General features: G+C 37.4%; 2 protein-coding genes across 2 annotated transcripts; one reads left to right on the plus strand and one right to left on the minus strand.

Moving 5' to 3' along the window:
• Positions 1 to 532: 532 nt before the first annotated feature.
• Positions 533 to 2,403, plus strand: LOC134626724 (interferon-induced protein 44-like). Its single transcript, XM_063472663.2, has 5 exons — positions 533 to 628; positions 729 to 875; positions 1,595 to 1,766; positions 1,901 to 2,001; positions 2,146 to 2,403. The coding sequence occupies exons 2-5, from the start codon at positions 792 to 794 to the stop codon at positions 2,311 to 2,313; spliced, it is 525 nt and encodes a 174-aa protein (XP_063328733.2). The 5' UTR covers positions 533 to 628; positions 729 to 791; the 3' UTR covers positions 2,314 to 2,403.
• A 2,999-nt stretch (positions 2,404 to 5,402) lies between these two features.
• On the minus strand, positions 5,403 to 11,176 carry LOC134626725 (interferon-induced protein 44-like). Its single transcript, XM_065470690.1, has 9 exons — positions 11,172 to 11,176; positions 10,803 to 11,001; positions 10,277 to 10,423; positions 9,826 to 9,988; positions 9,633 to 9,733; positions 9,354 to 9,496; positions 7,252 to 7,394; positions 6,655 to 6,729; positions 5,403 to 5,455 (listed from the first exon to the last, which is right to left on the minus strand). Exons 1-9 carry the CDS (start codon positions 11,174 to 11,176, stop codon positions 5,403 to 5,405), a joined length of 1,029 nt encoding a protein of 342 aa, XP_065326762.1.
• Between the last annotated feature and the right edge of the window lie 649 nt (positions 11,177 to 11,825).

Raw genomic sequence — 11,825 nt, forward strand, 5'->3', positions numbered from 1 at the left:
CACTATTGCAAGTCAAATTTGAATAACCGTAACATTTGATGACACTTAATTATTGAAAACAAGGGATGGTAAAAGTTGATTAAAAGTTGATTTTGAAATGTTCTTGTTCATATTTTATTTATGTGTTCATATTATGTTACCATTATGTGAACATATGTTATTTTCTCTTTAGCAACTTTTAGTAAGCCATGGAGGTCTTTTCCAGAGTGAGTATGATGGATATGCAGTTATTCATTTAGTTGTTCATTTAGTGCAGCTCTATTCCTTTACATGATTTATGTGGTTTGCTGCATTAGCTAACTGGTGTGTGTAACAGCACAGCATCAGTCACAATGCTGTGTATATATTATTAAAAAAATTAAATGACCAAATATTAGAAAATAGAAGTCAGGCAGTATTTTCACATGTGTTTGTTTTTCATTGAAACAGGAATAATAAGAATATCCTGGACTTTTTGAAATCTTATAAACCTCAAAATCAGGAAGCAAATCACCTCAGAATTTTGTTTTTTGGACCAGTTGGTGCAGGAAAATCAAGCTTCATCAACTCTGTTGACAGTGTTTTACAAGGTAGAGTTGCTGGTCGAGATTTGACTGATGCGACCTCTCGAACCAGTTTCACTCATAAGGTATCTACCTTATCTATCTACAAACAAATCAAATACTGATTAATTGACTGATTATAGTTGTTTTAAATGAGGATTTGTTAACTCCATATTCTCCTTCCAGTACAAAAGTTACAAATTCTCCAAAGGCAGTCAAGGCCATTACTCCTTTGTTTGCAATGACATCATGGGCATGGAGCAAAATGATAGTGGTGTTCATGTGGATGACGTCAAACTTGCCCTGAGGGGACATGTTACTGAAGGTTACAAGGTACACTGTTCTGAACTTTAATTTCATGTAATGCATAATCTGTAACACGTTTTTTCTTTACATTTTTTCACTTTCAATGCACATAATTGGGAAACACAAAACCAAATCAAAAAAATTAAAAAAGAATGTAATGATTTCCAAAACTAATAAATGGTTAATTTATTCACAATAGAAAAGAAACATAGGATAGAAAACATCAAGACACTGAGACCTGGAGGGCTGTGGTTGCAAGGGAGGAATGTGAATTAGCACCTCCGTGTCTGAGGCAATGTTGCTCAATTCAAAAGTAGGAGTGCCCACTCTGTGTCAGGGATGGGATGCTGCCAACATGGAGGAGTTGAAGTATATTAGAGACTGAGGGGAGGGGGAGATTGACAGATGGATTGAGGTCCTGTCTGCAGTGATGCAAACGCTGGTCTGTTGTAGTGAAGAGAGCTGAGCATTGAAATATAGCTGTCCATTCCACTCATGTTTCATGAAACAGAAGTTTTATGTAGCTGTGTATTTGTCAAAATATGATATCTTATATAAGATGTAACTTTCCTGGCATGATAAGTTTGCTTTCACTCTTGTTGAGGGCTCTGTTCTGTTTTCTACTGTCATTTCGTCGCCACTTTAAAACCACCATTAATTTACACTGGATTTAACAAAATAATGTATTACTCAAATTCTTACAAATTCTTATCTTTCAAATCACAACTTCTTGAATTGCTTTTCAGTTCATTCCACAACAACAACTGAGAGAGGGGGATCTGGGATACCGCTCATGTCCCAGCCTGAATGACAGAGTTCATGTTCTGGTCACTGTTGTTGCTGCTGGCTCAGTGTCTCTACTAAGTGAAGAGGTTGTGAAAAAGCTGAGAGATGTCAGACTGACAGCCAGTGAAATGGGTACAGTAACAGTTTTAAAATTATAATACATTATGTGAACTAATTTTAACATGTAAGTCTATAGACAGTAATAATAATAAAAAATAACAACAACAACAAATGCATGACATCTTATTAAGTTTTTGTGTTAACAGACATTCCCCAGCTGGCTATTCTCACCAAAGTTGATGAAGCCTGTCCTAAGTCGAAACAGGATCCCAAAAACATCTACAAGAGCAAGTACCTGAAAGAACAGGTAAATCTTTTCTGTTGGTAGTTTTTGATTTTTGTTTTGCTTTTAGCTTGGAAACCCTTTATAAAATGTTAAGTTACATTTTTTAAATTCAGCACCGAAATCGTTTTATGCTTACTAATTAACTGAATTTGATTTAACACTCAGGTCGACAAATTTAGCCAGCTGCTGGGACTCCCAGTGAACTGCATCTTTCTTGTAAAGAACTACAGTTCAGAAATCAGCATCGATGACGACACTGATGCTCATATCCTGTGTGCACTGAAGCAAATCATTGTCTATGGAGACGACTTCCTCACCCACTTGAATGACTAGATGTGAGACCAAACACAGTACTGACTGAAATATAAATCATGTCTTGTTATGTTAATTGACTGAAAACTGCATGAATAACTTGTACTTAGGATAAAGACATGTGGTTGGATTTGAAGCATTCATTTTTGAAAAAAGGAAGTTCTTGAATGTCTGTCTCCAGACTTTATTTTTTTTTATCAGTATTTGTCAGGTGACACGTAGTCATGCTGTCATACTGTTAACATTGTCAGTATTAAATGTAAAAACTATAATGACAACCAAAAAATCAAAATGATATAGAGTAAAGACAAATATGCATCCCTTCATTTAACCCTTTAGGACCTACCATAGAACCAAGTCCGCCAGAGCTTATATTATATTTTTACATGCTGTAGTGCCATTTTTGGGAGCATTTCAAGTTGCTATACATCAATACAACCATTATAGCCCAAATATTAATAATATGTATGCATTAAGTGCATAGTAATTACATAAATTGCAAAAAAGTGCAATAAACTACAAAAAAATAGAAAATCATTTTTGTTTTTTTTACATATATTTGTACTTAGAGAAATTTAAGAGGTTTATCCCTCAAAACTGTAAATACAAAAAAGTTGCACAAAATAGTTTCCAACCACAGGAAATTTATTTTGAGTGTCTTCATAGTTTATTTTTGAAATACACCAATTTTTATATACTGCAGGAAAAACGAAAATAAATATTATAATGCAAATTTGCAAAAAAAACAGCATATGCATCAAAATAAACTATTTCCAGCAGTGCAATTTGAGTTGTAAGCATCCCAGAAACGATACAGAAAGTCATAAAGTCAAACATAACTTTGAAAAACACCAGTATAGGCTTATAAGGCCCTGAAGGTAAAAAAAAACAAACCTACATTTCCGCGAAAATGACGTCACTTCCGGTTTTGGGCAGGTAATGGCGGACATGTGATAGTTCGTGCTGATGTCTATTTCAGCGTAGGAAGTGTTATGAACAGCTGATCGGATCGGCAAAGCGTGTTTCTGGAATATTATGTTTGCTGCAAGTGGTTTTTATGCAATTTTTGCAAAGCTATATGTGGAAGGAAACCGTGATCTAGGACAAGCTGATGGCATAAGATGGAAGTACAACTCCTCCGGTTTCATATGCAAAAAAATTTATTGTGCTAGCTTATGTGGTTGCAGTTCTACTGGGATTTAAAAATAGTTACGGAAAACGGAGCGTGCCTGCTCCGACCGACTTTAAAGGGTTAAACAAAACATTGAACGTTGTATTCATTATACATTAAAATGTGAGGCTTCATTAAATCCCTGTAGAGTGACATTTAGTTGGATGTAGTCTTGTTATTTTATTCTGTATGGAGAACTTTAAACCTATTGAGCCGAAGCTATCCTTATATTTTAAAATGCAAAAATCTTTGTTATGCTTTCTATATTTTTTTAATGGGTTGTGTCATTTTGTTGTAAAATTATTCAAATTATTCACTTCTAGTTTGTATGAATGATATTTGATTAGTCCCTTCATTGTTTCCCTCTATGCTATCTCCTCCTTTGGTATTTTGGTGTTTTGGTATTTCATGGGTTCAGTTGTTTTTAATAAAAGAATTTGAATGAAAGAGTTGGTAAATTAATAAGTCTGTTAGGTGTTACAGTCTTCATTTTTGCCAGCTTCCTTCTTGCCTTCAAATAAGCTAAACTTTATTAATATGTAGCAACTCTTTTCCAGTCTTACTGTCCAAATGCTCAAACTTTTCCTGTTATATTACTCAACTATACTTTCCCTCTCATACACACACCACAGCTTTTTCTGCAATAGCTGTGTTATTTTCAGTTTTTCTTATATTTTTATTTTCCTTTAAAAAATCAGCCACTATTTTGCCAGTACCAATAACTGTGACTGGTTAGATACTGAAAATGCCGCCATCTAATTTATCAAACTGATAATCAGCTTCATGTGATTGGTCATCTGGACCACCAGTGTAAGGAAAAGTTAATCCAGAAAATTAATGTCAAGGGCAGAGATCTTGCCTTAATCTATCTATCTTTCTAGCTGCCTAGCATAGGCTATCCTTAAATGATAAACTGCTGTCCAAGAATATTGCAGTGGATGGCAATATTACAGCAGCCCTGAAAAATCAAACACTCTGCAGATTGCACTGAGACATTGAAACGAAACAGAAGATTCTTTGGTGATGTGAGGGAGAAAAAGATTCAAGGGAAATGTGTGTTCAGATCACATGATTCATATATTACTGCAGATACATGTTTACTATTGTTTGTTTACTGTTAGTTGGTTCTGTCATGTTGCTGTCTCCCCTAAATCACTTTATGTTGGTTGACCTCTCAGGTCTGTCACAGAAATACTCATTTTAAATATTTAACTGATAGATTAAAAAGCTGTAAAGAAAAAAAGCAATAAAACACAATTTTATAGATGAGATTTTGTATTTACTTCCATTCATAAACTTAACATATATTTTTTTGTATTTGGTGTAAGATGCCAATTAATGTAAAACAAATAAATAAATAAAAATTACTGACAATAGAGTTGATGAACTGAATAAAGAATATTATTAAAAACATACAAGTGTAAAAAAAATGGCTTGCACATGTCTCACTAATCTTGCACAAAATCAAAAAATACATTTATCTAATCATCATTATTGATCCATGTCTGCACAGTGTTATATTTTTAGGGGCTGGGATGGCTCGGCCCAAAGTGATACCTTTTTTTAATGGGGCCCCAAATCCCATTAAAATGACACAAACACATCTCTGCATCAGATCACAATTTTACAACTGTGTCAGCACAGCCACTGGGTACCAAGTCTGCTAGGATCTGTTTCTGTATCTGATCCGGGCCGACAGAACAACGGAGAGCGGTAAGAAGAGAGGAGGTGGTTTGGCTGTGTTTGTGAACGATAGGTGGTGTAACTCTGGGCATTTATCTATCAAAGAGACTCTATGCTGTAAGGACATTGAGCTGCTAGCGGTTAACATGAGACCGTACTATCTACTGCAAGAGTTTACACACGTCATTGTGATAGCTGTGTATGTCCCGCCCTCCAAAAAAAATACCCTCAGGCCCTTTTCCTGATCTCTGGGGACTTAAATCACATCTCCCTGTCCTCCACTCTCCCCACCTTCACAAAACATGTCACCTGCCACACCAGAGACAATAAAACATTGGACTTATTCTATGCTAACACCAAGGAGGCATATAGCTCATCACCTCTCCCTCCCCTGGGGGGCTCAGATCACAACCTGGTTCATCTCCAGCCTGTGTATAAAGCTCTAGTACACAGAGAACCAGTTGTGAAATGCACAGGAAGGAAATGGTCGGCAGAGACTGAAGAGGCCCTGAGGGACTGTTTCCGTTCTATTGTGTGGAACAACCTCTGTAGCCCTTTGGAGGATGACCTCAACAGCATCATAAAGGTACGGTGTTTTTCTAACAACAAGCCATGGATAGAATAGAAGAATAGAATAATCGTTTAATTGTTCCATAAGGGGAAATTTGGGTGTAACAGCAGCAAGAAAGACACATATACAAACAAACAGGACACAAGACACAGAACAGAAACATACACAATTTTTACATATTTACATCAAGGACAATGGTTACCAAAACCAGAGTACTGTACCGTTATTAAATTAAATAAAATTAAATGCAGATAAGAGGCAAACCCTGGTTATAGTGTGAATTGGCTGATAAAATAGTGCAAGTTACAGCGCTGATGTAAACATCTATGTTTGCTGGGATCAGTTTTGATTGTACAGTCTGACAGCTGCAGGGAGGAAGGACCTACAGAAACGCTCCTTCATGCATCGAGGATGCAGCAGTCTGTCACTGAAGGACCTCTGCACTTCAGCAACATTTACATGCATGGGGTGGGAGACTCTTTCAATCAGAGATGTTATTTTGGCCAGAGTCCTTCTGTCTCCCACCACCTGCACTGGGTCCAGGGTGCATCCCAGAACAGAGCTGGCCTTCCTGATGGGTTTATCCAACCTCTTCCTCTCAGCTGCCGATAGACTGCTGCTCCAACATACAACACTATAAAAAATGACGGATGCCACCACAGAGTCATAGAATGTCTTTAAAAGCGCTCCCTGGACACCAAATGACCTCAGCCGCCTCAGCACGTAGAGTCTGCTCTGACCCTTCCTGTAAAGAGCATCAGTGTGGCTCCAGTCTAGTTTATCATTCAGGTGAACACCCAGGTACCTATACGAGTCCACTATCTCAATGTCCACTCCCTGGATGTTCACCGGTGTCAGTGTGGTAGATCTGCGTCTCCGGAAGTCCACCACCAACTCCGACTCAGAGTCCACTGTCTGTACTCTGAGTCGTCTTTACCTGTGATGAGGCTGACTATGGCAGAGTCGTCAGAGAACTTCTGTAGGTGGCAGCGTGGGGAGTTGATGGAGAAGTCTGCAGTGTAGAGGGTGAAGAGGAACGGTGCCAGCACAGTTCCCTGTGGGGCCCCCGTACTGCAGACCAGTGTGTCAGAGACACAGCCCTGTGTCCTCACACACCGTGGGCGTCCTGTGAGGTAGTCCAATATCCACTGGGACATGTGGTGGTTTATTGTGCTGTTTATTGTGATTTTTATGCGAACAGGGCCACTGGACTATAATGTTCAAAGGTTCACGCTCTACTAAATACTACAAGAAGTATAATATGAAAGCAGTATTGTTTTCTTACACAATTAGATGTTTCTTCAAAGGTTGATAGATACAAGATCAAAACACAAAAACTGAAAGCCAAGTCTACAAAGCAAACACAGAAACTTTGTCATGCAAGCAAACAAAAAAGACCTAAAGAGTTTCTAGTCTAAGGGTAAATGCTTTAGCCAAGGAAACGAAAATCAGCATGCAAAGAATTACTCTGACCTTCCTGTTCAGACCCAAATGTCATTTTAGTACAACAATAAACAAAGTTCAGCAGGTCTACAGTTGTTGACGTAGTCCTCTCCAAAGTCGATCATCTGCTTTAGAGCGGCCAGTATCAGTGTGTCGACGTCATCGTCTGTTTTGATCTCAGAGTGGTAGTTCTTGACAGGAAAGATGCAGTAAAGAAAACGATAAGGAAATAAACTACAACATTACAGTGTAATTACATAAATTATGGAACAACACGAGTTCACAACAACTGCACACTCCGTTCAGTAATACGGTATGCAGCTTCAGCCTGATTAAGTATGTCTTCACTGAGATACATCTTTCACTTATGCAGCCATGATTGATGTTATGGTGTTATGTTAAGGACTTTGCAGTGTGTTTCAGCAGAGAGACAGCCTTCAAAAGAGTACTGTAGGTAATCAGCTGTTCAAAACATGTGCTGCTAAACGTGTTGTGTGTCACACTAGTGGCACAAGTTGTGATCTCTGACTGTAATTCTGGATCTGAATTAGGTTCAATGAGGCAGAACATCTCCTGAGTCAGTGTTACATTGATGCAAGTGGAGGGAAATTTTAATTAATCTCTGGATAAAAGGCCCAATCATATCAATTGTATTTTTTAGCAGACTTCAGAAGATAATTAACAAAGTTAATTATTCCAGAATCAAGAAATTGAGGTGCTGTTAAAGCATTAAGTGCTCGTCTTTTACGCACTGGAGTAAACGGCTTATCCACAAAACACTGCAATATTAAAATGAACAGCTCAGGAAAATGATCAGAGAAATCACACAAGTCAGATATTTCTGTGATGCATGAATCAAACCCCCGAGATAGCACCAAGTCCAGTTTGTGTCATTTTTCATGAGTGGAGCCAGTGACCCACTGGGTCAGGTTAACACAGTCTATATCATTTAGAAAGTACTTGACCAGAGGTTTAGACTCATACCAGACATGAATATTAAAATCACAGAGCAGTAAAAGACTGTCAGACTTCAGAACAATTTCTGCCATAAAATCAGAAAACTCTTTGATAAAGTCCTTCTTAAACTTAGGAGGACAATATGTTAGTGCACAGAGCACAGGACTGCTGACATGTAGCTCAAAGTACAAAGTTGGAGAATAAATAATGCCACAGTGTTTGATAGCAATGAAAACGGGTGTTAAACACTGTGCCTAAACCTCTACCCCTACCTAAGGTCAGAGGGAGGCTGTTGGGTCTGTGTTTCCACAAGCCCGGCTAGTTTAGAGACTTATTCCTCATGAAGAACGGAAAACAAGACAGAACATCTTCAACCGGCTTTTTACTCGCTAACGAGGAAAGGCTTGGTCAGAACCAGGCTGTGAAGCTAAATGCTCCTCACCTGTCTCCAGACCAACTCCTTCAAAGAGCAGCTCTCCTCGCAGCTATTTATTCCCATGACAGTTACAGTTTACACAATACAACACAAGCACCTCCCACCGTAGAACCCCCTTGGTTACAAAAGACAAGGCACTGTGTGTGTGTATGTGTGTTGTAAGCTTCCTGCTCACCAACAGGATCATAAAAGCAGGAAGCTTACAACACAAGAAACAGATCTTTCAGATAGAATGTATCTACAATCTAAAACTCTGACAATTTGTGCCTGTGCTTGACTGTACTATAAGTATTATTACTGTTGTTTACTGGTAAATATGTGACAGTGCTCCACCTCTCTCCCATGTAGCCGAGTTCCAGTCAACCCCTATCACAAGTTCTTTGAGAAATTACAAGAAAAAGAAGCACAATAAAAATTAACAAATTTAATCATTTCTGCTATTTATTGTGATTTTTATACGAACAGGGCCACTAGACTAATGTTCAAAGGTTCACGCTCTACTAAATACTACAAGAAGTATAATATGAAAGCAGTATTGTTTTCTTACACAATTAGATGTCTGTTCAAAGGTTGATAGATACAAGAGCAAAACACAAAACCTGAAAGCCCAGTCTACAAAGCAAACACAGAAACTTTGTCATGCAAGCAAAAAAAAAAGACCCGAAGAGTTTCTAGTCTAAGGGTAAATACTTTAGCCAAGGAAATGAGCATGCCAAGAATTACTCTGACCTTCCTGTTCACACCCAAGAGTCATTTTAACGCAACAATAAACAAGTTCAGCAGGTCTACAGGCTGTTGACGTAGTCCTCTCCAAAGTCATCTGCTTCAGAGCAGCCAGTATCAGTACGTCGACGTCATCATCTGTTTGGGTCTTATAGTGGTAGTTCTTGACAGGAAAGATGCAGTACAGTGGAATACCCAGATACACACTCACTGTCTCCATCTAAATTTCAACAGTTTAACATTTGTTAGCATTTATTTTACTTGAATTAAGCTCTTGGTAAAAAAATAAACAAGTATTCCAGCTAAAATAATAAAAATGTAAAAAAACAAAATTAAAATTACCACTAGAAAAGTACCTGTTCCTCCAAAAATGAGCTCTTATACACATTTCTTATATTTCCTTTGACTTCTGGACAGGCTTCATCAATTTTGGTGAGAATTGCCATTTGGGGAATTCCTGTCAATACACTGAATATCAGAGTTGAGGTGACGTTTATCAGCTTATTTAATTCAATTTGAGTTTATCCTATAACCAAACTTGGCTCTTACCCATGTCACTGGCTGCAAGTCTGACATCCCTCATCTTTCTCATTATATCATCACTCAGGAGTTTTACGTTGTTGGCATCGATCACAGACACTAAAACATGAACTTTGTCATTTAGAGTGGGCACTTTGTTGTCATGTTCGGATAACGAAGATTCAGGATTGAACTGGAAAACAATCAAATCAGTTAAACAAGTATATACAAATTTTTCACATATATATAGATGCAGAGTGTGATTTCTCCCAAGGGTAATGAGGGATTTCCCCCTTCTGGTTTACATGGCCATGCCTCTGCCAGACTTTAATCCCTGTTGGAACAAATGTATCCCCTCCTCTGATATTTAAATCTAACTTTTAAATACACTGTGTATGTGTTATTTAAAGGCATAATTAAATCGTGTCATTGGATACACCATTAAATTGTGTCTGCAAAAATGCCTTAAACTTCATGATACCTTGTAACCATCCTTCATGTGCCCCTTCATGGCCAGTATGATGTCTTCCACCTTAACTCCTGTGTCCTTCTCAAGGCCCATGATGTCAGTGAAGGCAAAAGGATAAAAAGTTCCTGGTCCTCCTTTTTGGATTTTGAAAGTTCTGTACTGTAAAACAGAAGGTTTTAACTATTTTGATAACAGGGTTACCTAATCACTGAATACTACAAAACTGGTTTCTGGTTTAGTATAAGGCTGATATCTGAAAGAATAACTATGGAGAAAAGTAAACTGAAACTAAACTTGAGACAGAGATTCAAGAAGCAAAAAAAAGATCTGTCATGCTATAGCAGACCACATCCTAAGACCTCTGTAGTGCTAATCTTTACTGTGCTGTAGTGGAAAGACAAGTGAGCTTGGTTCTACGTTCAGCTTTATAGCCGTTTAGTTTCAGTTCACTAGTTTTGTTACAAATTGCATGACTTTTGTTTAACAAATTGCACGAAATACATGAGCTTGACTAAACCATACCCGAATTAAAACATACTGTTTTAGTGAAGCTCTTTGCAGAAGTTGCATCTGCCAAAGCTTGAGTGGTCATTCTGCCTCGTAAAAGAGTGTCAACTGAGTTGATGAAGCTGGACTTGCCGGCACCAGCAGGTCCATGAAGAAGAATTCTGAGGTGCTGGAGCTCAGAGTTATAAGGCTGGTAATTATTTATGCTCTGGAGATCATTGTTTTTGCCACTGTTCAAAGAAGAATATTTATGACGTTAAAGTCAAGAAAGTGAAACTGATAGTCAGTGGTGTAGGTATGTTGCGATTATGGTGCAGATACAGCAGTGAGACTATGCCATGAACACCAATGAGAACAGGAAATTCAGCTGACAGCAACCGATTTTTGCAAGTTAATTTACGACATTTACATGGCAACAAAAAGCCCATTAAGGGTCAAATACTCACTTCCACTGTATTTTCCTCCATTCTTCACTTAAAACTGAAAAATTGCACAGAATTGACAAAGAAAATACAAAATATATTTTTAAGAAAGCATTTCTTTAAAATATGTAATTTTTTCTGATCTGTTTGACTATATTGTGTAATGTTTTATCTTACTCTTTGGAGGGTTTACAGGTCGAGACTTTTGTCCTCCCATTGCTAAAAAAAACATTACAGCACAATAATACATTAATACATACGCATTAAAACATTTAGAACATATCACTCTTTGCCTATGATCTTTTGTGTTGTATTAGACTTGTAGCAATGCTTTCATTGCTACATTAATCAAACTGGGGAAATACAATTCACTAATTTATTTTTATTGATTAAAAAAGGAATTAAAGGATAAATGATTTTTTGAAAAATATATTAAATTTATTATGCTTGTAATACAGTTTTAGCATGCTAAAAATATTCAGAGTTCCCATAGTGTCACAATGATCATCCATCATTGATTTCATTTATGAATGCAGAAGAATACACACTTTAGTTTTAGTTTTAGTTGAAGCATTTTGTTGATAGAATAAAAATTAATTCTTACCTTTAAAACTTGTACCTAAGTAACTTTT

This window comes from Pelmatolapia mariae, linkage group LG4, assembly GCF_036321145.2.
Source record: "Pelmatolapia mariae isolate MD_Pm_ZW linkage group LG4, Pm_UMD_F_2, whole genome shotgun sequence".
Taxonomy (NCBI): domain Eukaryota; kingdom Metazoa; phylum Chordata; class Actinopteri; order Cichliformes; family Cichlidae; genus Pelmatolapia; species Pelmatolapia mariae.

Bases quoted from the DNA above. Each gene is read 5' to 3' on its own strand.
- LOC134626724 (XM_063472663.2), top strand. From the start codon at position 792: ATGGGCATGGAGCAAAATGATAGTGGTGTTCATGTGGATGACGTCAAA. The intron at 876-1,594 runs GTACACTGTTCT...ATTGCTTTTCAG, and splicing joins ATGTTACTGAAGGTTACAAG to TTCATTCCACAACAACAACT. The intron at 1,767-1,900 runs GTACAGTAACAG...TTGTGTTAACAG, and splicing joins ACTGACAGCCAGTGAAATGG to ACATTCCCCAGCTGGCTATT.
- LOC134626725 (XM_065470690.1), bottom strand. The intron at 7,395-9,353 runs GTCAACAGCCTG...GTAATGTTGTAG, and splicing joins ATGACTTTGGAGAGGACTAC to TTTATTTCCTTATCGTTTTC. The intron at 6,730-7,251 runs GTAGACCTGCTG...TCTACACTGCAG, and splicing joins AGAGGACTACGTCAACAACT to ACTTCTCCATCAACTCCCCA.